This window comes from Suricata suricatta, chromosome 1 (assembly GCF_006229205.1).
Source record: "Suricata suricatta isolate VVHF042 chromosome 1, meerkat_22Aug2017_6uvM2_HiC, whole genome shotgun sequence".
Classification (NCBI taxonomy): Eukaryota; Metazoa; Chordata; class Mammalia; order Carnivora; family Herpestidae; genus Suricata; species Suricata suricatta.
The window spans coordinates 91,528,702-91,555,583 of record NC_043700.1 but is presented as its reverse complement, the minus strand read 5'-3'; the positions used below and the strand labels follow the sequence as shown (position 1 = coordinate 91,555,583).

At 34.9% G+C, this 26,882-nt stretch overlaps 1 protein-coding gene across 1 annotated transcript in view; it reads left to right on the top strand.

Annotated features, from left to right (window-relative positions):
- The window catches only part of INTU (inturned planar cell polarity protein), an 81,160-nt gene that overhangs the window by 34,752 nt on the left and 19,526 nt on the right, over positions 1-26,882 (top strand). The window contains exons 4-11 of the mRNA XM_029941177.1: positions 997-1,200; positions 5,680-5,798; positions 11,804-11,893; positions 19,057-19,134; positions 22,820-23,009; positions 24,428-24,481; positions 25,710-25,772; positions 26,568-26,789. Of these exons, the coding sequence (XP_029797037.1) occupies positions 997-1,200; positions 5,680-5,798; positions 11,804-11,893; positions 19,057-19,134; positions 22,820-23,009; positions 24,428-24,481; positions 25,710-25,772; positions 26,568-26,789 (1,020 nt within the window). The remainder of the gene's footprint in view (positions 1-996; positions 1,201-5,679; positions 5,799-11,803; positions 11,894-19,056; positions 19,135-22,819; positions 23,010-24,427; positions 24,482-25,709; positions 25,773-26,567; positions 26,790-26,882) is intronic.

The following is a 26,882-nucleotide window of genomic DNA, read 5'->3' as shown; positions in this document are numbered from 1 at the left end:
GCAGACTTCTTTTTTCTTGATAAAGCATGTATTTATTTTCTGACTTCAAATTTAACCTAATTTTAAAAGAGTCACTACACTTTAATATTTAAGTTTGAAACTCTATAGATTATTACAGTTAGAGTATCCTGTTTTATTCATGTATTTTCTGTTAAGATTTTAAACACAGGAATACTTTGTGATTATATAGCTTATGATGATGTCCTTATTACACCAAATTAGCTATATCTAGTGAAAACTTCTTTTAGTCAAGATACACACTGGTGCTTTTTTAAAATGAATGAGTTATCTTTGGCCAATTGGCATCTATATATATCTCCTTTTTCAAGGAAATGTAATTGAGAAGTGGAAGCTTCCTTTCAACAACTGGAAAATGCCACATTCTGGACTCTTCCCAGGCTTGTCAACAATGAAAATAAAACTGTCTTGATAAGCCTGATAATCTCAAAGTCATGATCCAAGGTCCAGGACATTGATAGTTTTCCTTGGTCTTTATTTTAAAGGACCTCAAAGAATGTCTAAGAAAAATGTTTGAATATCACCTTACTTGAAAGGAAAGCTAATCTGGTTTTATGAAGTTCCTTTTAATCCTGAATCTTCCTTTTCCCTTTCCCAGATGAATCAGTGCTATCAGCATTCGTAGTAATAGTGTTAACTCTTTTTGAAATTATGAGGTCATACAAATTCTTGTTTTTCCATGGCAATTTCTTTTGTTGTCAGTAACTTAGAATACAGTAATTAAATAATGATTTTTTGTACACATAATTATGAATTTTTATTCAATAAATATTTATAATAATATGTGCTAGGCTACAAGCTAGAGATAGAAATACAAATAGACTACATAGTCCTTGCCATAGAGAGCTCACATTCTAGGTGATTTTTAGATATACTATGTGTACCTGAATATTTATGCATGTACAGGCCCTTTTTTGTAAAAACTGTAGCTTACTTTCTCTTGTTAAAGAAATCAACACAGTGTTTTAATTGTTAAAGGTAAAACTGACATTTGAGAATGCATATGCTGTGAAAAAGGAAACAACTCAACCAAAACAGAAAAAGGCACAGTCGAACACAAGTGATTTAGTCAAACTTATATGGGGAGAAGAGGTTGAAGGTATCCAGCAAAATATCCTAAACACTCCTCATATTGTTATGTATCTCACACTTCAGCTTGATTCGGAAGCATCAAAGGAAGAGGTGAGTGCCTTCTCAAAGGTGCAAAGAAAAAGAATACGGATCTTGTATAGTCTTCCAAGTGAATAATCACTTTTTTCAGTCATTCTGTGTCTTTATCATTTTGGAATGTCTCTTACACAGTCTTCTAATTGTCAAGCCTAATGAGTCCATTTATACAGATTACTGAAATATTTAAATTTGTTTCTACCATCTTCTTTAAAATTTTCTGTTTGAACGACTTTTTCCATAATATATTTCTTACCTATTATTGGTTGCTTTGGTCTTTATTTCTGTTTTTTAAGTGATTTGCTCTTAAAACTTTATTATAATTATCTTAGCAGACTGTAAAATAGTACCTTAAGTCTTTTTAAAAATAATTCAAGGGGCACGTGGGTGGCTCAGTCAGTTAAGCCTCCGACTTCAGCTCAGGTCAGATCTCACGTTCTTGAGTTCGAGCCCCGCGTCAGGCTGTGTGCTCACAGCTGCTAGCTCAGAGCCTGGAGCCTGCTTCCCATTCTGTGTCTCCTTCTCTCTCCGCCCCTCCCCCTCTCATGCTCTGTCTTTCTCTGTATCAGAAATAAATAAAACATTAAAAAAATTTAAAAAAAATTCGAGGCCCTTGGTGCACCTTAATTCCCCTTTCCCCTCTTCACATACATGCTGTTTTTCCTCAGTATTTTAGTGTTATCACTTTTTTAAAATTCCAGAAATTGAGTGTAATTATACTAGTGCTACTACTATTAATTATTGTTACATTGTATACATTATAAAATATGTAAGTAATACATTATAAAATGCATATCATATATTATGCTGTATAATGTATAAATGTCATAAACTTTAAACTTTCATAAATGCTTACCACTTTCTTTACTATCTTTCTTATAACTCCAACTGTCCTTATTTGATCATTTTTCTTCTTCTTAAGATGTATATTTTAGGCATTTCTTTTTAGTGAAAGTCTCTTGATGATAAATTCTTTTTGTTGTTATTTATCTGATGATGATGTTTTCACCTTCTTGAAAGGTGCTTTCTAATTCTACACTGATTTAGTGAAAATAGGCCGATCGCTATTAACAACCCTGATGTCTTTGTGGCTTAACATCATAGTTTATCTCTTACTTCAATATAAATGTTCCTGCTCATGTTGCTCGGTGGTTAGACCCTTCCTCTAGTGGTCCCATGATTTCCAAAGGCTTCAGAGCCGTAGATCACTTGCATCTAGTTCACCAATGAGAGAAGAGAGGAAACATTTAATATCTGATGTGACATTTCAGAGTCCTAGCTTAAAAATTGGAACATCACTTTTGTCCATGTTCCAGTGTCTGGAACTAGTTATGTGGTCTCTCCCAATGGAAGGAGGTAAGAAAATGGAGTTCTCCTGTCTGGCCGAAAAGAAGATGAAGTTAACACGTGCTATTGCTTATATCATTCAGGTAGAAAGTTATTTAATCTGTTTGAAGATAGTATTCCTTTGACTTCTGACTTCAGTTATTGCTATTAAGAAGTCTACTGTCAGTCATTCATTTGTAAGGAATCTTATTTCTTTGTTCAATTTCTTGCTTCTGCAGTGTCCAAACTGTTTGTAATTTCTCTCTTGTGTTTTCTATTTAAGCAATCATCTTTTTATTTACAGGAATTCCTGAAAACTCTTTAATGTATTATTTCAAATCTACCATGATATTCCAGGTAGTCTTTTGTTGCTTGCTTGTCTTAGTGATTCTATACTTTATTTCTGTAAGTATGTTGTGCATATTCTTTGTTCTCCTGTATCCTTTATCTGCGCATTCTACCAACTCTAAGTCATAAGTGCTCAGACTTGTGGTGGTTTGCCTCTTGTGTCCTTGGGTGATCACTGACTAAACTTACTGCTTGATTTTATCACTGGGAGTCCTGTGGTTTAAAAGTGGGAATGACATCCTCCAAAGAGAATTTGCCGCTTCTGCTTCTGCCACTGACCTAGGGTACTTCAGCCTTACTCAAGAATCTGGATTTAACAAAATGGTGCTAGGTTCAGCTTACCTACTTAGCCACTAATCCAATACTCAGGGTCCTCACTGACACTACTGTCGGCATCATCCCTCAAAACAACCCCACCTCTGTCCTTCGGTCCACCACTCACCACTCCCAGCTTGCTTTGCAGTTCTGGGGAAGGGGAATGAAAGGGTACGGAGAAAATGTCCTTCTTACATATCTAGCAACACAACAAGTTATGTTCTAGGAAGGACTCTACTTGTTTTTAGCATAAGGATCTCTCAAAGCATCTAGTTTACCATAATGCTTCAAGCACAAGTAAGATCTAAAAAGTTTTTACCTAATTTACACTTCTTTTCTTTTGAAATCCTTGCAGCCTATATTCTCATTGCTGAAGCCATTTTATCCAAGGAGTGTTTCCTCGTCTTGCTTTTTTTTTTTAACTTTTTTTCAAAAGTGTTGCTTTTTTTTGTATATCAAAAAAGAAAGGATTTACTTATGTGTATTTTAATAATTTTCTGTTTTCTGAATTCTTGCATGTACTACTAGTCTCTTATACCTTTAAAACAAATGAGAAATTTAACCATTTATTATTAAAAACATACAACAAAATCCCAGGATGGTAATACTCTGAAACTTCCTAGATCCCTTGGAGTAGAATACTGCTGAGGCCTTTTGTCGTCTTAGCCTTTCTTTCCATGGGAAAGTGTGTAGATGCTTCTCACATGAACAGGTTTCTGTCTGTTGACAGCCCTGTATCAACATTGTAATTAGAAGAGGCTTTTTATTCTTACTGAACAGAGTGGAAGCTGCTGCAAATGCATGCCACTAACAAGTGCCTAAAAATACAGCTAATTAAACTGGTTAGAAACTGTTGAGTTTGCCAGGTCCTTAATAGGCTTTCTAGGCTGGTTGCTACAGAGGTTGGAATAGAGACTTTTTCAAATGACCTTTTTTACTAGTATGACTTAATTTACAATAAAATGTCATAGGGGTCATTTAGTTTTCATGTGAGTTACATATTTAATAACTTATCTTCTCCAAGTTATAAGATTTGAAAATTTCAAAAACCTAATCAAAGAGTATATGGTTATTTGTTTAAACTGGTTTTTGGTATTTGGCCAAGTGCAATAAGTATATTTACTAGTCAAGGTTTAGCTTTACTAAGTAAGCATAACAGAAGATCTTAACTGATATTTGGCTTAATTTCTAAAGATAGAATTTTTATAACTGTTTTACACTAGAAATATTGCAAGAAAATTTGATGGTTAGGTAGAGTGTATTTGGCCAACATATTCTATAGCAATTTGCATATAGTGAATGTGCTTAATAAGTATTAAAAATGATGTGTCCAGTTTATCATTATTTATATTTGTCTTGATGTAAAAATTGCCAAGACATGGACTCTAGGACAGATAATTATTTCTTGTAAAGAGAGATCAAAACAAGATGTAGAACACTCTTTAGTGAGAGAGCCAAGGAAAAGATCTATGTTAGGAATTTGGGCTTTCAGTAGTGACTGTATTAATCGTTTAGGGGTATTAAATATTAAATAGTATAACAGAGTTACTTTGAATTCTGTTATTTCCATCAAAAATTTTTTATTTTGCCTGCTTTTAATTTTCCTTGTGAGAAAAACAGCATGTTGTTTTAACAACAAAAAAGTGAGGTACAGAATAATTCATCCCTTTGTGTAAAAGATCTAGCACAAATGCATATCCTGATTTTGAAATTTATTTTATTTTATAAAAACTGTTTGTTTCCTTGGAACATGCTTTTCTTGAAAACAAAAAAAATATTAAGCGTTTTGTGAATATCTTATAGATCTAGTTTTTTTCCCTAATTTAAAATGTGCTTTCTTTTAAAGTTTGAATTCAGATTAATTTGTGGTGGGCAAAAAATACCCTTTTAAATTTAAGACAGATAAGATATTATAATATCATAATCCTGCTTTCTCTCTATCTGCACCACTTTGATTTTGTATTCTTACTTCATAAATTTAATTATAGTACTGTCTTATGTTTAAATAGAGATTTAATGAATTCACCAAAGATGATGATTATCTTTTAAATGTCAGTAATGAAAGTAATTAAATTTAAAGACTCTTAGAAGTTACATGTGGTATCTGTACAGATATGCTACCCCAGGAGATAAGAAAATTTGAGGAATGAATTACAATAAAATACTATTCTTAGAATTTATTGTAAAAAAAATTAAAGTTTAAAACAATGAAATTAATTGTAATTATTCTAAATAATCAGTGTCCTAGTCAGTATACATTTTGGCATTATGACCAATTTTGACAGTTTGTAACTGACTTTCAAATGCAGTGTTTTACATGCTAGGTAATGTGTTAAAATTCCAGGCATACTTTCCTTCTTGTGTTTGAATAAAACTTCCCCTGAAGCTGAAAGGATTCATTTTTTTGTTCTTTTCTTAATAGTACAAAGCCTGAACTTTCCATGACGAAAGTAATGGTTGGAAAATTTAGGGGGTTGATCACTTCCATTTCTTTTCATTTAACAGCAGGAAATTCTTTATCATTGTCCAATTTCTGATGCATCTCAGAAACTGAAAAGTGTGAGAGGGATATTTCTCACACTCTGTGACATGTTGGAGAATGTAACTGGGACACAAGTTACTAGGTAAGAATTGATTTTTTATTTAGCTTCTTTCTGTTTCTTTCAAGTTCTGTACCTTGGTTCTGACAAAATACTACTACAAGTATTATACAAATATATTTGTATCTATAATGTAGAAATCCGTATAGCAGTTATGATGTCTGCAGATATTTTGTTTTGTCCAAGTTATTTCTACCGGTCACCTATAAGGCGTAGGTTCTTAATACACTGTAGATGTGGGTGTTTGGCATACTTTAAATAACAAATTTGGACTAATGACCTGTCTTTTAGCATTTATTCATGAAGGTAATATTTATTAAGCATGGCATTATGTTGAGTCTGGGCTTTTTCATGTTTTTGTCTTGATTATTAACCTGCCTGGCAATATTCCTGTGGTTGGAAAGAATGATTGAACACTGAATTTTTCATGTAGTTCAAAATAGTCTGTTCTACAACAATGACAGAGAAAAACACAATACGCATACACTTTGAGAAGAGGAGCCAGAATGCTCCTTGTATTATCTGTGTACGTTCACTCGATGGATAAACAAGACTATTGTGAAATAATTTTTTGAAAAATAAAATATACCATATACTCAGTTATAGAGCCACATATCCCATTCAATGTTGATTTAGTAAGCCCTGGCTTTGAAATGCCACAATTAACTTATGGGAAGAGGGTGCTCAAAACTTTGTTGAGTTTTGTTTTTTGTTTTCTTAATAAAATAAATTGAGGGATTACAAGCCATTTTTCTTCCTTAATATTTCAAAAGTTTTAGAAATATAAAGTTGGATTTTCTAAGGCTTTAACTTTTCCCATTTTTTGGTAAAAATGACACCTCTAAGGTTCTGAAAGCTAAGATCTGCAAGACAACAGCAAGAAGAATTTTCTTCTTTTCTAAATGAAAGTCAGGTTTAACTCTGGGACTCATTTTCTGGACGCTAATAACTGAGGCTATACTTAGTGTATAAATTTGCATTCAAAAAAACGTGTTAAGTGAAATCATATGACATTTGTCTTTTTCTGGCTCATTTCACTTATCATAATACTCTAGCTCCATATATGTCATTGCAAATGGCAAGATTTCATTTTTTATGGCTGAGTAATATTCCATTGTAGATACATACCACCTCTTCTTGATCCATTCATCAGTCAGTGGACATTTAGGTCTTCCCATAATTTAGTTGTTGTAGATAATGTTGCTTGTAGATAATGCTGCTATAAGCATTGACGTGTATATATATACCTTTGAATTAGTGTTTTTGTAATCTTTAGGAAAATACTTAGTAGTACAATTGCTAGATGGTAGGGTAATTCTGTTTTTAACTTTAAGAGGAACTTTCATACTGTTTTCCAGAGCATCTGCACCAGTTTGCATTCCCCCTAACAATTCAAGAGGGTTCCCTTTTCTCTACCAGGACCTATTGTGTCTTGTACTATTGATTTTAGCCATCCTGACAGGTATGAGATGATAGCTTATTGTGATATTGATTTTCATTTCCCTGATGACTGGTGTTGAACATCTTTTCATGTGTCTGTTAGTCATCTGTATGTCTTATTTGGAAAAATGTCTCTTCATGTCTTCTGCCCATTTTTAAGTTGGATTATTTGGTTTTGGGGTGTTGAATTTTATAAGATTTTTACATATTTTGGATACTAATTCTTTATCTGATGATACCATTTGCAAATATCTCCCCTTATTCCATAGACTGCCTTTTAGTTTTGTTGACTGTTTGCTGCAATGTGCAGAAGCTTATTTTGATGATGTCCCAGTAGTTTATTTTTGCTTTTGTTTCCCTTGCCTTAGGAGACATATTTAAAAGTAAGTTGCTACAGCCAATGTCAAAGAAGTTACTACCTGTGCTTCTTTAGGATTTTAATGGTTTCCTGTCTCATATTTAGATCTTTCATCCATCTTGAGTTTATTTTTGTGTATGGTATAAGAAAGTGGTCCAGTTTCACTCTTCTCCATGTTGCTGTCCAATTTTCCCAACACCATTTGTTGAAGAGATGGTCTTTTTCCCCATTAGATATTCTTTGTTTCCCCTTTGTTGAAGATTAATTGACCATATAGGTATGGGCTCATTTCTAGGTTTTCTATTCTGTTCCATTGATCTATGTGTCTGTTTTTGTGCCTGTACCAAACTCTCTTGATCACTATAGCTTTGTAATAAAACTTAAAGTCTAGAATTGTGATATCTCTAGCTTTGCTTTGCTTTTTCAAGATTACTTTGGCTATTCAGAGTCTTTTGTGGTTCCATTCAGATTTTAGGATTTGTTGTAGCTCTGTGAAAAAATGCAGGTAATATTTTGATAAGAATTGCATTAAATGTATAGATTGCTTTGGATAGTGTAGACATTTTAACAATATTTGTTCTTCCAATTCATGAACATGGAATGTCTTTCCATTTCTCTGTGTCTTCAATTTCTTTTTTTTTTTTAATATTTTATTGTCAAATTGTTTTCCATACAACACCCAGTGCTCTTCCCCTCAAGTGCCCTCCACCATCACCACCACCTCTCTTCCCCCCTCCCCCCTCCCTTCAATTTCTTTCATTAGTGTTTTATGGTTTTTAGAATACAGGTCTTTCACCTTTTTGGTTAGGTTTATTCCTAGGTATCTTTTCATTTTTAGTGCAATTATAAATAGGATTTTTTTTCTTTATTTTTCTTTCTAGTGCTTCATTTTTGGTGTGTAGAAATGCAACAGATTTCTGTACATTGATTTTGTATCCTGTGACTTTACTCAATTCGTGTATTAGTTCTAGCAGGGTTTTTGGTGTTTTTTGGGGGGAATTTACTATAAAGAGTATCATATCATCTGCAGATAGTTAAAGTTTTACTTCTTACCTGTTGATATGGATGTCTTTAATTTCTTTTTGTCCTCTGATTACTGAGGCTAGGATTTCTAGTACTATGTTAAATAACAATGGTGAGAGTGGACGTCCTTGTCTTGTTTCTGACCATAGATGCAAAGCTTTCAGTTTTTCCCCATTGAGGATAATATTATCTGTGAGTATTTCATATGAGGCCTTAATTATGTTGGGGTATGCTCTCTCTAAACCTACTTTTGAGGGTTTTATCATAAGTGAATGTACTTTGTCAAATGCTTTTTCCTCTATTGAAGGATATTTTAAAATTTTTATTGTGTAACACATTGATTGATATGCAAATATTGAACCTCCCTTGCAACTCAGGAGTAAATCCCATTTGATTGTGGTAAATGATCAGGAATAAATCCCACTAGATAGTGGTGAATGATTTTTTTGTAATGTTTATTTATTTTTGAGAGAGAGGGAGAGAGAGAGAGAAAGAGAGAGAGGAAGGGAGAGGGAGTGAGGGAGGGACAGAGAGAGACAGAGGGACAAAAGATCCCAAGTGGACTCCATGCTGATGTCAGCAAACCCAATATGGCACTTGAACTGATGAACCAGGAGATCATGATCTCAGCCAAAGTTGGACACTCAACCAACTGAGCCACTCAGGCACCCTATGAATGATTTTTTTTTGATGTGTTGTTGGATCCAGTTTGCTAGTAGTTTATTGAGAATTTTTGCATATATGTTCATCAGGTATATTGGCCTAATGTTTTCTTTTTTAGTAGAGTCTTTATCTTTGCAATGACATGGATGAGCTAGAGAGTATTATGCTAAGCTAAGTAAGTTAGAGAAAGACAACAAATGATTTCACTCATATTTGGAATTTAAGAAACAGAACAAGTAAGCAAAGAGAAAATAAAATGAGAGAGGGAGACAAACTAAGAAACAGACTTTTAACTATAGAGAACGAACTGGTGTTACCAGGTGGAAAGTTGGTGGGGGAATAGGTAAAATAAGTGATCGGAATTAAGGAATGCACTTGCTGTGATGAACACTGGGTGATGTATGGAAGTGCTGAATCACTGTATTGTACTCCTGAAACTAATATTACACTGTATGTTTAACTGGAACTTAAAGGATTTTAAAAATCTATTTTGTATCTTTGTAAATAAAGTTATTTATTTTTGAGAGAGAGAAAGCACAAGTCGGGGAGGGGCAGAGAGAGGGAGAGATAAAACCCCAAGCAGTCTCTGTGCTGTGAACACAGAGCCTGATACATTGCTCGATCCCACGATTCCCATGAACAATGAGATCATGACCTGAGCTGAATCAAGACGCAGACACTTAACTGACTGAGCCACCCAGGAGCCCCAACTAACTGGAATTTAAATAAAAGTTAACAAAAATTTTAAAAATATAATGATAGTAATACCTGAATAGGATATTAAAAAGATTACAAGATATAATATCTAGCAAGTGGTATGCATTTGATTATAATAAAAATAATAACAATAACAAATAATACATACTAAGCATTAAAGAAAATAATCAAAATAATGATATGAAAAAACATGTTGCAGGCCTCCTTTTATTTTTTATTTTTATTTTTTAAATTTTTTTTTTTGAAAGAAAGAGAGTGCACACAGGGTGGGGGCAGGCAGAAAGAGAGGGAGAGAGAGAATCCCAAGCAGGCTCCATGTTCAGCATGGCGCCCAGCACAGGGCTTGATCTCACAACCATGAGATCACAACCTGAACCAAAATCAAGAGTCAGTTGCTTAACTGAGCCACCCAAGTGCCCTCCTTTTATTTTTTTTAAATAGCTTTATTGAGATACTGTTCATTTATCATACAATTTGCCCATTAAAGTGTACAATTCAGTGGTTGTATATTTGCAGGTGTTTGCAACCATTACCAGAGTCAATTTTAGAATATTTTCACCGCACCCAAATAAAAACCTATACCGGACATTTCATGTGAATGAAATCATAATACATGCTTATTTGTGACTGGCTTCTTAGGATACTGTTTTTAAGGTTAAGGCCCCCGTCTTAATCATATTGGAAAGAAATTTTGTTTTAAGTTTCTCCATGTGGATTTGATTTTTTTCTTCTTACTTTAAAGATAGATGTTATTTTACTTGATATTTAAATATTATTATTAATGATAAGCTATGGGTGAAACGTGGAAAACAGTAAATATAGGTAGAAAAACGTTTTTGTAAAATAGTAAATATGAAAATGATTATTAATTCAGAGATTCCTTAGCAATATGTATGTCTTATATACATGGTTTTAAAACTATAGTGATATTAATGTGTGAGTATAAAAAGAATCCAATATTTTTCAAAAAGCATACATATTTTTAAATTTTATTAAGGCAAAAGTAATATTTCTTTTGAAATACTCTACTTAGCAATAGATAGCACTTATCTGTTGGAGTATAGAATATACATTATATTCTAAGGACTCACTCGATAAAAACTGATGTGTATATTCTCATTTAAAGAAAAAAAAAACACTGGGGTGCCTGGGTGGCTCAGTCAGTTAAGTGTCCGGCTTCGGCTCAGGTCATGATCTCATAGTTCGTGGGTTCGAGCCCCGTGTTGGGCTCTGTGCTGACAGCTAGCTCAGAGCCTGGAGCCTGCTTCAGATTCTGTGTCTCCCTCTCTCTCTGCCCCTCCCCTGATCACACTGTCTCTCTGTCTCTCAAAAATAAATAAATGTTAAAGAAAGTTTAAAAAAAAACCGCTAAAAAAAGGAGGGGGTACATCTGGGTGGCTTAGTCAGTTAAATGTCTGACTCTTGATTTGGCTCAGGTCATAATCTCATGGTTCATGAGATTAAACTCCACATCAGGCTCTGTGCTGACAGCGTGGACCCCGCTTGAGATTCTCTTTTTCCCTCTCTCTGCCCCTCCCTGGTCACACATGTCCACATGCTCTCTCCCTCTCAAAAGAATTTCAATACCTTTTACTTTTAATGTGTCTATTTTTGTTTGACCTAGAGCTTTATATAGGTATTAAAAAAATATTTTAGAATACATTATTGTTGTTATGCAATTCTTTGCCTTTTCTGTGTGCAGATATATGCCAATACTTGCTTATTAAGCATGTGGTTCTTAATTCATACCATGTGTAATCTTTTATGAGTTTATAATTTTATGACATTTAAAGATATTCTAACTTTATTTAACTCTAATTTTTCTTAGCTCATCCCTTCTTTTAAATGGGAAACAAATCCATGTGGCTTATTGGAAAGAATGTGACAAGTTGTTGTTAATTGGACTGCCTGCTGAAGAGTAAGTTGAGATTTTTGTTTACCTTAAAATCATTTCTTATATACCGCTAAGAAAGTCTATTTCATTAAAAGTATGACGTTTTTGTCAAAAGTGAAACTCCTTTAAACAAAGTCTTATGTTGGGGCACCTGGATGGCTCAGTCCTCCGACTTCAACTCAGGTCATGATCTCATGATTTGTGGCTGTACTGACAGCACAGACACTGGAGCCTGCTTTGGATTCTATGTCTCCCTCTCTCTCTGACCCTCCCCTGCTTGTGTTCTCTCTCACTCTCTTTCTGTCTCTCAAAAATGAATAAACATTAAAAAAAATTTTAATTAAAAAAAATAAAGTCTTATATTTTAAAGATCTGTTCCACCAGAGCAATAGCTACCTATGTTAATTTAATATTAAAACTATCGAAAAGTGCTGGGAACACCCAGCTGGACCACTTAGTAAGGAGAAGGGTTTTCAATACACTTTCTTCTGAGATGTGGCCAGTACGAAGGTGGCTGAGAGATGACCTTCTCTGCTCAAACTGTTGACAAGATTGTGGTTTGGATTTTGTGTATTTGATTTTTTACTGTTGGAGAATTTGGAGAATTAAAGGTCAAGGAAAAAGGTGTTGAGTACCTTTGATAAAATACAGCTGGCCCTTGAACAACGTGGATTTTAATCATGCTAATTCATTTATATGCAGCTTTTTTTCAATAAATATATTGTAAAATTTTTTTTGGAGATTTGTGATAATATGAAAAAGCTAGAAGATGAACTCCATAGTCTAAAAATATTGAAAAAATTGAGGAAAAGTTACGTATGTCATGAATGCATAAAATATGTGTAGATACTAGTCAGTTTTATCATTTGCTACCATAAAGTACACATAAATCTATTATTGAAAGTTTAAATCTGTCAACACTTAAACAAACACTTACATGGAGCTATTCGCAGTTGAGAGAAGCAATAGTGTAAACCTCGAATATCACCAAGAGACCCATATGAAGTGCCACTAGTAATGCGGGAAGTGCTCCCAAGAAGCAGAGAAAAGTTGGGACGTTACAAGAAAAAAAATTGCTTGATATGACTATAGATTGAGATCTGCAGCTGCAGTTGGCCACCATTTCAAGATAAATAAATCCAGCATGGTGGCCATTGTAAAGAAAGGAAAGGAAATTCCTGAAGCCATCATTACAGTTAGGCCAGCAGGTGCCAAAACATTGCACTTTTTGTGAAAGATCTTTTTTATCTCGTACTGAAAATGCAGCTTTTATGTAGGTGCAGGATTGCTAGAAGGAAGGCATCCCTATAGACTAGTATGATTTAAGAAAAAACAGCCATGATATGACAACTTAAGGCAAAGGGAAGGTGAAGGATCTAAGACGGGAGAATTTAATGCCAGCACAAAGGATGGTTTGACAATTTTAGAAGGAGGTTTAGCTTTCAAAATGTCAAGATAACAGGAGAAGCAGATTCTGCTAAGAGATCACAGATGATTTCCCAGATGCCATTAAAAAAATCAGTGAGGAGGAAGGATATCTGCCTCAAGGTTGGTGTTTTTTTTAATGTTTATTTATTTTTGAGGGAGGGCAGATGGCAGAGGGGCAGACCGAGGGGTCAGAGGATCCGAAGTAGGTCCTGCACTGACAGCAGCAAACCCCTTGTGGGGCTTGAACTCACAAACCCTGAGATCATGACCTAAGCTGAAGTCAGATGCTCAACCAACTGAGCCACCCAAGCATCCCTCAAGGTTTTTAATACAGACAAAAGTGCCCCGTTCTGAGAGAAAGAAAACTGTTTCATATGACATTAATAAAGAGGAAAAGTGAGCACCAGAATTTAAGTGGGGGGAATAGGCTAATTCTGTTTTATGCAAACACAGGTTTATGATGAGGACTGGCCTTGTGTCAAAAGCTGCTAAACCCCAAATCTTGAAGGGAAAAGATAAACACCAGTTGTCAGTCTTTTGACTATACAACAAGAAGGCCTGGGCAATGAGAACCCTTTTTCTGGATTGGTTCCACTGATGCTTTGTCCCTGAAGTCAGGAAGTACTTCATCAGTAAGGGACTGCCTTTGAAAGTTCATTTGACATTGGACTATGCCCCTGGCCACTCAGAACCAAAGTTCATGAGTTCAGTACCTAAGATGTCTGTCTACTTGCTCCCAAACACATCTCCAATTTAGCCTATAGATCAGGGGGTCACAAGGGCCTTTCAACCTCATTACACATGGTACTCTATGAAAAGGATTGTTAGTGCTGTGGAAGGGGACCCCAATAGAGAGAACATCATGAAAATCTGGAAGGATTACATCACTGAAGATGCCATTGTTGTTATAGGAAAAGCCATGAAAGTCATCAAGCCTGAAACACTAAATTACTGCTAGAGCAAATGGCGTCCAGATGCCGTACATGACTTCACAGGATTTATGACAGAGCCATTCAGGGAAATCATGAAAGATATTGTGGATATGGCAAATAGGTATCAGGGCAGGGGAGGTGAAGAGCTTCAAGATAGAGATCTTAGAGAATTTCAAGAGCTAATAGATACCACACCAGAGCAGTGAACAATGACTAGATGGAGTTGAGTACTTTTGAACCAGTGCCAGCAAACAAATTGATACTAGACAATCTGGCAGAAACATTCTAATTATTCAGGACTGCTTTTGACCTCTTTACGACATGAACCCTTCTATGATATGGGCACTGATAATAAAGCAAATGGTGGAAGAAATTTTGATACCATATAGGCATATTTTTAGAGAAACAAAAAAGCAGAAAAGTCAGAAAGAAACTACAATATATTTCTGTAAAGTTACACCAAGTGTGCCCGCCTCTCCTGCCTCCCCTTCCACCTCCACATGTTTCTGCCACCTGAGACAGCAAGACCGACTCCCCTTTCTCCTTCTCGTCCTCCTCTGCCTACTCAATATGAAGATGAGGAGGATGAAGATCTTTATGATGATCCCCTTCCACCTAGTCAATAGTAGATAATCATTGTGGGATACAGTTAATGAACTTAGCCATTGTGTATATGTGTGTCTTCATGTGAAAATCTAATAATTGTAGAGCAAGAACTGTGTCATCATCATCGTCTTAAGTATTCATCTTGTAGAACATCATGAGCAGGATTTCTGTGGAAGGTGAATAGCCTTTCCTTATAGAGGCATAGATGATTGATATTTAATGTAAAATTAATAATGTGTTAGTTTTCTAACTGCTTTATAACTTTGCTTTTTTGTAGCAGTATTTCCAGTATTGTGTTATGAATATAATACAGTGTGCCCTAAAAAAGTTAATGATTCATTCGCTAGTATATAGGCTAGGCCACCATGAAGTAATACTATCAAGTATACGAGGCTACCGTAAAGCAATCATATTGCTGTTTCTTTATTATCAGCACATAAATTACCTGTGAATCAATATGAATTTTTTAACATCTTTCATTTTGGATGTCTAGTCTTAGCAATATGTATAACATCTACAGTGTTTTATATTATATAAGACATGAATGCCATAGGTACTGACAGATGATTCATCTTGTAAACAGATGATACAAACTTATGGTATCAGTTTCTCTTCTTATGATTTTCTTAAAAACATTTTCTTTCCTCTAGCTTGCTTTATCATAAGAATACAGTATATAATACATACAAAATATGTGTTAATTAACTGTTTGTATTATCACAAAGCTTCCCATCAACAGTAGACTATTATATTAAGTTTTCGGGGAGTCGAAATTTATACTTGGATTTTCAGTTAAAGTGACTTCTCTAATAGTATGTCTCATATTATTTTCACCTTCTTAACTTTTAATTTTGATATATATATATATATATATATATATATATTGTTTTTATAGTTGGAGGTAAGATCTGGATTGACATTTATAATAAGTAGACTGTGAACCAAAGGACTGCTTTAGGTATTTTACATTCATTAATCTCACTTAATCTTCAAAATCAGCTCCAGATGTACTTCTTGATCTTTGGCCCCATTTTATAAATGAGGAAAGTAAAACCAAGGGAAGATTAAATAACTTGCTAAAGGTCACAAAACTAACAAGAAACAGAATTGGAAATTGAAGGAGAGTCTTTCTGAATTATTTCTGAAACTGCATTGCTTCCCTAATGTCATAAGACATTAAAAGCTGGGGGAAAGTGGGGTAGGAATATGGAGAACTGCCCAAAGGAGAGGTTTTTAATTATTGTCAGACTAGTCTTATGTCCCTATTCAATGATTTTTTTAAAACTTGTAATTTAGACTCTTCCTTGCTTAAGAAAAAATTGGGCAACTTCTATTAAACTATTAACACATTTTAGTTTTAACCTTTTGGTCCATAGAACCATATATTGTCTACCCAATAGTAATCAAATATCAAAATAAATACTATACTATATGACTGGCATAGGTTAGAGAACACCAGTTTAGATAACTTTTCCTTTGCTGTTGCCTTATGCTTCCCAAGGAAGAAAAAAGTAGACCTCAAAAAAATTCATTGTACAGCCACTCCAAACAGGAATATGACTATTTTGTATTATTGATGATTTTGTTAACCAGATTTCTTTCATTATGTAACAGTGTATTAGTTCTCTATTCCTAGATAACAAATTACCCCAAAATTTAGGGACTTAAAACAGCAGATATTTATTATCTCATAGGTGTCTTTGTGAGTCAGGAATTTATGAACATCTTAGCTAGGTGGTTCTGATTCAGGATCTGTCTTGAGGTTGCAGTCAAAATGTTGGCCAAGGACACAGTTATTTGAAGGCTTAACTGAAGCTAGAGCATCTGCATCCAAGATGGCTTACACACAGACATTGTTGGGAGGACTTAGTTCCTTGCCACGTGGATTTCTCTGTAGAACTGCTGGAGTGTCCTCATTTGTCAGCTGGCTTCCTCCAAAGTAGGTGATAGAGGAATAGATTTCTCCAAAACAGAGAAAGAGGGGACACTGACTTAGTCCTATAAATGATGCAGTCATTTCTACCATATACGATTTGTTAGAAGTAAATAACTAAATCCAGCCCATATTCAAGGGGAGGGCAGTTAAGCTCTCCCTCTAGAGAGGAAGAGTACTGAACAATCTATAGACATGTTTTCACACCATAAACAGGAGCTCCAAAAGAGGCTAAAGTGAAAAAATATCAAAATGATTATGCTTTAAAGGTGTCTAATTTTGGACAAAAAGTAATATGATCTGTCATGAATGTATGGTTCAAAAATTTTTATAATTTCATTTGTTTCTGTTCCAATCTTGACTATTTTTTTACTTCTGTTGACTTTGGACTGCGTTTTTCTATTTCTAGATCCTTTAGGAGTTAAGATTAGGTTGTTTATTTGATACTTTTTTGGTTACCAAAGTAGGCTGGTATTGCTATAAATTTCCCACCTAGAAGAACTTTTACTGCATCCCCAAGATTTTGGACCATTGTGTTTTCATTTTAATTTGTCTCCATGTATTTCCTGTGTGTTTCAAAATGTTTAACCTGAGGGACAGTGGTGTTGTGACATATACTACATGGTGACTCTCAAATTAACGAGCTAATTTGTATTCTTCTGTCTCAGAAGAGACTATGATGAACACTGCTATGATAACAGCCTTATGCCAATGGGTTAGATTTTGAAAAAACTGAGTTATTTTGAAAATATGGGCTTACAAGAATTGAAGAACACCCATTATAAATTACTTTAGGATAAAACAATTGTCCTTAGACTTTTATAGTAGCCCAAATGGCAAAAGAAAGAAAACGGGTAATACAATGGTAAGCCGAAGGTAGCGTAGACAGACAGAGAAAAGGAAGGCCCAGCTAAGGAACTGAGCAGAGGCTGCTCAGCCACATTCTGATGCTATCAGCCAAATTAATTATGCAGCTAGAGACGGTTTCCAGGCAAGGTTTTACACTGAAGCCAAAACAAAACAAAACAAAACCCCCCAAAAATTGTCCCAGCAGAGCTGAGCTCTGGATCAAGGTTGTACCGCATAAGGGATGCTCTAGCCAATTTTACAATCTTTATTACTGGGTGATAGGGATAGAAGGTGTCTTCCCTAAATATTAGTCATTCCTATCCTGGAGAACTTGGCTTGAAAAATTAGAATGAATTTGAAGATCCCCTTTATTCCACTCTGTATCAGATTCTTTTCTTCATCCCACCTTGTTTCACATTGCTATGAAAGATAGGAATTATTATTCTACTTTGTTCAAACTGAGAAATAGAGTTTGAGAGATCATGCACAAGCACCTTCTCAGTGACAGTTAATAGGTCTTTGTATCTCCCAAAACTGTGCATATGGTTTGTAATCGAAGTGGAAGGCCTGGGATTTTTCTCTCATTTGTCCGAAATGCCATAGTCTGTGAATTTCCTTCTTTGCCACTGTGCCTTTTACGAGCAAGATGAGAAAAGTGCTATCCCGCAGAAGATCAGGTCGGGTGTATAATCCAGGAACATGTGTTTTCAGAGGGGAGATCATCTTTCTGTGATGGCTGCAGTGAATCGTGGGAACCCAACCAGGAAGTCATTGTGAGGTAGTAGAGAGGGAAACTTCAGAGCCAGGAACATGGATGTCCACAGGCAGGTTCTACTCCCTTTATGTCCTTGTCCAAGTTACTTAACTTCTTGGACCTTCGTTTACCCATTGCTCTAACAGGAATAATCAGACCGACTTTGTAGAATTTTTATCAGGCTACCATGAAAACACTGTTAAGTCTACTTCTTTCCTCTACTTCCTTTCCTTTCTCCCATTTGTTTAGGGAGGTCTTTTGTCACAGGAATTGGAAGTTCAGTTGAGATCTGAGTAATACTAGAAAGTGTCAGGAATTTAGCACTTTTTTCTATAGGCCCTGCATTACTTTATATGCATTAATTTAATCCTCAAAATGAACTTGAGAAGGGCTTAGTGATTATTCCCCCATTTCATACATGAGGAAACCGAATCCTAAGGAGGCATAAATAATTTCCATGTAGGTAGTGATGTAAAAGTCCCTACTTGACCCATACTAGAACTCCAAGTCTAGATATGAGAGTCTTGAATTGCTAATTCAGTGAACTATTTTATGCAGCTATACTCGGGGTTGACACAGACTTTTCACATTCCTTACATATAAAGTGTAATGATGTTCTGCTGCTTTTAAATATGTATCACTTGGTTATATTATAAATAAACAAATGTATTTTTGCTCTTTTTAGAGTTCCTCTCCCACAGCTAAGGAGTATGATAAAAGATGTTGCCCAAACCTTAACATTTATGTATGGTTCTTTAGATAGGTAAGTATGAATTGAATCTCAAGGTTTTTGTTAAAAAAAAAAAAACACACACTTTTAGCCATAGAGAACAAACTGATGGTTATGAGGGGAGGGAGGTGGGAGGTTGGGGAAAATTGGTAAATGGGATTAAGGAGTGCACTTGCTGTGATGAGCCCTGGGTGATATGGAATGTCTTGAATCACTATATTGCATACTTGAAATTAATATAACAGAATGTTAACTATACTGGAATAAAAATAATATAGAAAAATAATAAAGATACCAGTGCTCCTAAAAAAATGAATCTCAAGTTTTAAGTACATGATTCCAAATTACCTTTTGTATTTAATACCTTTCCTTGCTTGGCAAGTTAGTTATTTGTTTTTTTTCTTTTTTCCTCTAATTTTCTCATCTTTTATTATAGGCTGTATTTTACAGTTCTAGGTACTTTTTCACTTGATCCATTCATTGCTTTTTCTTTTTTGGTCTCATGTTAGTTTAGTGAAATAAAGTAAAATAGTGATAAAACCATAATTATATTCTGATTTGATATATTTCTGTAGAAGCAAATTTTAAGGGCATTTCTTCAAAACAAATAAAGAAAAGAGTAAGAATTTAAATTCTGTTTTTCTCTGACTATAAAACCATTGTCAAATTCACTATCCTAAAATGTGATTCTTCTTTCTTAAAATAAATTTTTTAGTAAAAAAAAATGCACTGTTAAAATAAATAAATGACACAACAAAGAAGGTATTGATTATTTAGTTTCAAATGTGTCATATATTTCCTATACAATATGAATACAGTATATATATTTTCTTTTAAAATATATGTGGGCTCTTGTTATGCCTATTTTCTTGCTTCTTGCTTTTTTAACATTACAGTAATTCCTCTTTCTTGATCTGAAGGAGGCAATTTGAGGTAACTTCAACATTTGAACATATAAAATTATGGATGAAAAATAGATTTTTCTGTTTGTGGGACTTTTCTAAGTCCCAATACTTCAGAGAGCTAAAATGATACCTTTGCTTTCAAAACCTTAAGAGTATATCAGTATAAAAATCCAGAACAGTTTTTATGTCTTTCCAAACCATAGTGGTGGTATCAGCTCTCTGTTTATCTCTTGTGGATCTTTGTTGTCTCTGTTCTCAGAGCAGCCTGAAAGAATTTCTGTGATTGTGCCATTGGAATTCTCCTCAGAGAGCCTCTTAGGAGATACATCCTCTCAAACACAATTACTGATGAGCCTCTTCCAAATGTGTGAACTACAAAAGGCCAGGCAGCCACATTGTTTTTACCTTTTACTAATAAGGAAACTTTTAATGAAAGTTCCAATGAACAGTAAGGATATGGTTGTCAACTACTTCCTTAAATTTATACTGGGTGAGCAAATCTTGCTATGTTTTGCCTTAAATGAAGCTTTATGTTTTCATAAAAACAGAGATGATTAAAGATTAAATTCTTGTGATGAATTCCACACCTTAAGACAATCATCTGGGGTTGTTTTGCAAATTTCAATGGACTAGGTTGGGAGCAGAGGGACTGTTCATTTCTGTGAATTTCATTTTGAAATTTAGCTTCCATTTACTTGAAAGTATCGCCGGATTGGCAGCAAATTTTAGTTTCTTCTTGTTCTAGTGAGAATTGGAAAAGCAAACTAAGGTAGTACATGTGAAGATCCATTGAGTTCTTAAGACCATTAGAAGTAGTATGGATCCAAGATGTTGTTAATAGTCATTTTGTAGTAATTTTTAATAATTTTTTCTAATTATGAAAGAAATTATGAAAAGACTAAAAAGTCCAGAGACTTAATTTTTTTAAAGTTATGAGGTGGTTAGTTCCTGTGAGCCACGGAAAAGTGATTATGTATTAATCACTAAACTATGTATTAACAAAGTTTAGGGGCACCTTGCCCCTAAACAGTCAGTTGACTGTCTGACTCTTGATTTCTGCTCAGGTCATGATCTCATGGTCATGAGATCGAGCCCGGCATTGGGCTCTGTGCTGGACGTGGAGTCTGCTTAAGATTCACTCTCTTCAGGAGTACCTGGGTGGCTCAGTCGGTCAAGCGTCCGGCTTCAGCTCAGGTTATGATCTCACAGTTCGTGGGTTCGAGCCCCATGTTAGGCTCTGTGCTGACAGCTTACTCAGAGCCTGGAGCCTGTTTCAGATTCTGTGTCTCCTTCTCTCTCTGACCCTCCCCTGCTCGTGCTGTCTCTCTTTGTCTCTCAAAAATAAGTAAAAAACAAAAAAATTTAAAAGATTCACTTTCTTCCTCTCCCTTTACCCTTCTCCTGCTCATGCTCTCTCTCTCAAAAAAAAAAAAAAAGTTTAGTGTTATGATCATATTAATGATATATTTCCTTTACTATTCCCAGCTACACTGTCAGCGAGTTCTAAACAGTCTGTCTCCAAAACATATCTCAAATCCATTTCATTTCTCTCCATCTTCACTATCACCTTGTCCAGCCACAACCATCTCTTTCTCACTACAACCATGTCCATTCTTGCCACTTTAATAAATTTCCAAATGCAGCTAAAGTGGTATTTTTACATTATAATCTGGCTCCTTTCTGATTTCAGATCTCAAACCACAGTTACTCCTCTGTGCTGTTCTGTGGACACCCTGGCCGCACTTGTTTCCACCCTAGGACTTTTGTGCTCTTTTCTCTCACCAGCTCTTCTTGACATTGGGATCTCAGCTAAATGCCCATTCTCAAAGACTCTTTCCCAACTTTTGATCTAAAATAACCAACCAGTCATATATCCCATTCACATGATCTGATTCTCTGTCTAGCGCTTTGTACAAGTTCCTGTGTTTACTCTTTGTTCACTAGTTGTCTTTCTCCTTTAGAACATGAACTCCACAGAAACAAAGACCTTGTCTTTTGTCTTGATATTTTTACTGCTGTACCTCCAGCAATGAGAATAGTGCCTGGAACATAGCACTCAAGCAATTTGTTGAATGAATCCATGAATGTGATTCTGATGTATTAATGGTACATATATAGCTATTGTGTTGTCAAGCAGGCTATTCCAATGAATGGTTGTAGGCAATGCTCTATTATTTTTACCTAACTAAAGCCAAGTGTTTAGTCTTTCTCTCTTTCTTTCTCTCCTTTGAGTTCTTCAGTAGTGTTGCCTACATTGGTGAAGAGAGGAGAAATAACTTAGGTTAATTATGTGCTTACTGTGTTCAGTAAGTAATAAGTATAATAAATACTTATTATGTACTAGATACTTTGCATGCCAGAGAGATTGTATTATCCCCATTTTTAGAGTTGGAAACAAAAGTTCAAAGAACTTTTCCTGAGACAACTACCTGGTAAAAGCAATGATAAGATTCAAAGTTCCTTTACAAAACTCAAAATCTCTTTATGTTTCCATCCTGCCTGAAAGATATTGAGAGGTTAAATAATTAAGAAATATGGTAACTTACTTTTTTTTTTACGAAAAGGGTGCTTCAGCCCATTCTGTTGTAAATATGCTGCTTGTATTAGCCCTGTGGTTCTTCCATAATACCATCTACTCAGTGCATTTGAAAGTAGGTTTTTGGTACAATAACATTATAGCAGTAATTCTTCATAAGGGAGAGGAGGAAGGAAGAGAGCCTATCTATTTAGGAAAGATCCAGTCTCCTAGGAACATACAAAAGACGACCGCCATTTCCATATGCTTTTCTGACTTACAGCTGTTCTTTCCTCAGTGCCTTTTGCCAGGTTGAGAATGTTCCTCGTTTGGATCATTTTTTCAACTTGTTCTTTCAAAGAGCACTCCAGCCTGCTAAACTGCATGCCAGTGCCAGTTTGAACGCACAACAATATGATGCTTCCAGTGCAGTGCTCTTAGACAGCCTCCCCGGAGTCCGGTGGCTCACACTTCCACGGGAAATCAAGGTAACCCTGTATGTCATAAATAAGAATCAGAACAGTTGCCTTGTAATTTTTTTATCTTCTCTCTTTTTTTAACCTTTTTGTTATTTTCAGGATTGTGGGTAAGAGTTGAAGCCATTGATTGATGAAGTAGGTGATCCAGTACAGTGAACTTAGAAAGACAAATATTTCTTTCTAAACAGAAATTAGCTCTCTCATCTTACTTTAATATTTAAACATTTTAAAAATGTGTAATACTTCTCAGAAATCATAATTATATGGTGCAACTTGCTTTTGTTTGTCACATGTTTTTTTTTTTAATGTCACTTTCCATAAGGTACACGGGAATAATTAAGAGAACAGATACTTTGCCTGTTCTCATAAGGAGTGTGAAGAAACAATTACAGTGACCTTGTACATTAGCCTACGGAGTTCAGTCGCAGGGATAGCAGCCTGTAAACATTCGTATTTGTGAGATCAGAATTCACAAGTGGGTACTTTTTATTTTGCCTGTTATTTTTTACAAGAGAAATTATAGCCACAAAAAGGAGTAAGTGAAATATTTGCTAGATACAGAAAAATGTAGGTCATAAATGAGTAATAAGTCATAGCGTGTGAAAAGCACTGAAAGGCAGGACTAATGTTTCCAAAGCTTTTGTCATCTCAGGGAGACACAGTGTGCGAAATAGTCCTGGGGAGAGTGCCTTGGCCTTTAAAAAGAAAAAGGAAAAGAAAAAAAAGAGGATTCTTTTCCACAAATTGTATATATATTACGCGCTTTAATTGCCAATAGTTTTCAATTTATATATAAGCATTGCAGATTAAATTACAGGTTAAATTTATTCTGTTTTTAAATTTTGAATGTTTTATGGAAGAACAACACATGAAAGAGTTTGGGCAATTTCCATAGAAACAAAAGCTAAATCCTAAGTAAGATTTTTCTAATAACTCTGTAGGGAAGCTAAACTGTGCCAGGTTCCAGGGGAACACTTGTTTTCATGTTTTAATCCATAAATAAAGATTAAAAGTCCTTTTATATAGAACATAGGAAAGAAACAGGGATGAATGTTTATTTTCCAGGGACTAACTGTTGAGAAATATATAGCAATAGAGGGAGAAAACCTTCAAAATAGATGGGCAAATTAAGATTATTTTCCTGTAAGAATTTTAATAGGTTCAAAAATTTTCTGGCTCAGAACTAGAAAGCAATTTTTTAACCTTGTAAGTTATTTTGCATTGAATACAGAGTGAAGCTCATTTTGTAATAATTGAGATTTAATTGGAAAATGACAATATGTTGAATAATGTTTTTCCCTGTAGTTGCAAAGCTTAAAACAACATGTTCTATTTTTGGATATTTCTTAAATATCACAAAGAATAAAAATATTTATTCATTTCTTAAAGAAACGTGAGTTAAATGGTTATTTTTTTTCCCCACATAGATGAAACTCGACACAGCATTAAGTGACTTGGAGTCTGCAGATTTTGCAGAACTGGTAAGAAAACCAGTGTCTTTTAAGTGTAATGTTGATTTCATATATTGTAAATCAGCCATTATTCTAAATATTTTTCAAATGGTCATGTCATAATCCTGAAATATGTAGCACTGGATTTCTATCTTGATATGAATAAAATCTATTTTGCTTGCCTTAAAAAACTCATATTTATTTATTTTTAATTAATTAATTTATTTATTTATTTATTTTAACATTTATTTATTTTTGAGAAAGAGAGAGCAGAGAGAAAGGGTGATACAGAATCCTAAGTAGGCTTCAGGTTCTGAGCTGTCAGCACAGAGCCTGACATGGGGCTTGAATCCATAGACCATGAGATCATAACCTGAGCTAAAATCAGTAGCTGGGTGCTTAACTTACTGAGCCACCCAGGCACCCTACTTACGTCCTATCCCTAAATGTCTCTAATCAACAATATCTTGTAAGAATAAAGAGTAATATTATTTTCAGTCAAAAATATATGCACATTATCTTTCACCTTAATACCCTAGTATATTCATTTTTTTTCCATAATATTTTATTGTCAAATTGTTTTCCATACAACACCCAGTGCTCTTCCCCTTAAGTGCCCTCCACCATCACCACCACCTCTTTTCTCCCCTCCCCCTTTCCCTTCAACCCTCAGTTCATTCTCAGCATTCAATAGTCTCTCAAGTTTTGCGTCCCTCTCTCTCCCCAACTCTCTCTCCCTCCTCCGTTCCCCGTGGTTCTCCATTAGGTCTCTCCTGTTTTCCTGCTAGACCTATGAGTGCAAACATATGGTTTCTGTCCTTCTCTGCCTGGCTTACTTCACTCAGCATGACACCCTCAAGGTCCATCCACTTTCCTACGAAGGGCCATATGTCATTCCCTCTCATTGCCATGTAGTACTCCATAGTGAAAATATACCACATCTTCTTCATCCATTCGTCAGGTGATGGACATTTAGGCTCCTTCCATGTTTTGGCTATTGTTGACATTGTTGCTATGAACATTGGGGTACATGTGCTCCTATGCATCAGCATTTCTGTCTCTCTTGGGTAAATCCCCAGCAATGCTATTGCTGGGTCATAAGGGAGTTCTATTGATATTTTTTGAAACCTAGTATATTCATTTCTAAAGAAGGCACTAAGAAAACTTCAGTTACTAAAGAATATAGTTGCCATTTTTAATTATTAGAGCTTAACTAGGATTTTTTTAATCAAAGAAAAATGTGGTTTTTCTCTCCTAGTCTGAGGACTACTATGACATGAGGCGGCTGTATACAATTTTAGGATCTTCTCTGTTTTATAAGGTAAGTTGAAGGTTGACATTTTTATAAATGTCCAACAGCTATGTGAACAGACCTAAAGTAAATTTTCTCTAATATCTACAAACATGGAAAATAAATTTATCTCTTTTCCTTTGAATGTAGTTACCATAAATTAAGGTCTTAAAAAAAAAACAGTACCTACATATTTACATATACAATAAATATTTCTGATTTTCTTACATTCTAAAGCATTTGCAGACGTATGAAGGAGAAACAGTACTCAGGGGCCAAGTGCACATGAGAGAAGGCCAATACTTCCTGGGGGTTTTGCAGCGGTGCGCTTGTTTTCTTATCCTCAGACATAACCATGTATCTTTTTAGTAAATCTTCTAACATTTTGTAGACTTCCATGCAAAGCAAATTAGTCATCAAATGCATTTAAGTGTTTTGGTAATTCAAGAAGATTTTTAAACACCATTTAAAACATCAAAAAAAGAATCAGACAGTACAGAATGGTACACAGTGAAAAGTTAAGTCTGTCCTCACCGTAACATTTCTTACCCACTTTCCATCCTCAGAATTCAATTCTTTTCCAACTTTGCCAAACCTTCAGGCTTATACTGCTCAGGTCATCTTGCTTTGTGCTAAAGTCTGTTGTAGACTTAACTTATCATAAATATTTGATCTCTAACTGACCTCAGAAAAAGAACATTTATTTTTTGCTATGTCTTTATTCTGTTTGAAACTGGAATATTGTAAGCTACCTGAAGTACCTATCAAACTCTTAGAAATATATTATGGCATAATTGACTTTTGTTCTTTGTGGTTAAATTTAAGGGTTATTTGATCTGCAGTCATTTGCCTAAGGATGACCTTATTGATATCGCCGTATACTGTCGCCACCACTGCCTACTGCCTTTAGCAGCAAAACAAAGAATTGGTCAGTTGGTTATATGGAGAGAAGTGTTTCCTCGACATCACCTCCAACCTTCTACTGACCCAAACACTGAAGTCTTTCAGGAACCTGAAGGAAGATATTTTTTGCTGATTGTTGGCTTGGTAAGTTTACTTTGGTTTGTGTGTGTGTGTGTGTGTGTGTGTGTGTGTGTGTGTGTTCGGGTGGGATTTTTTTTTTGACCATTTATTATCTAA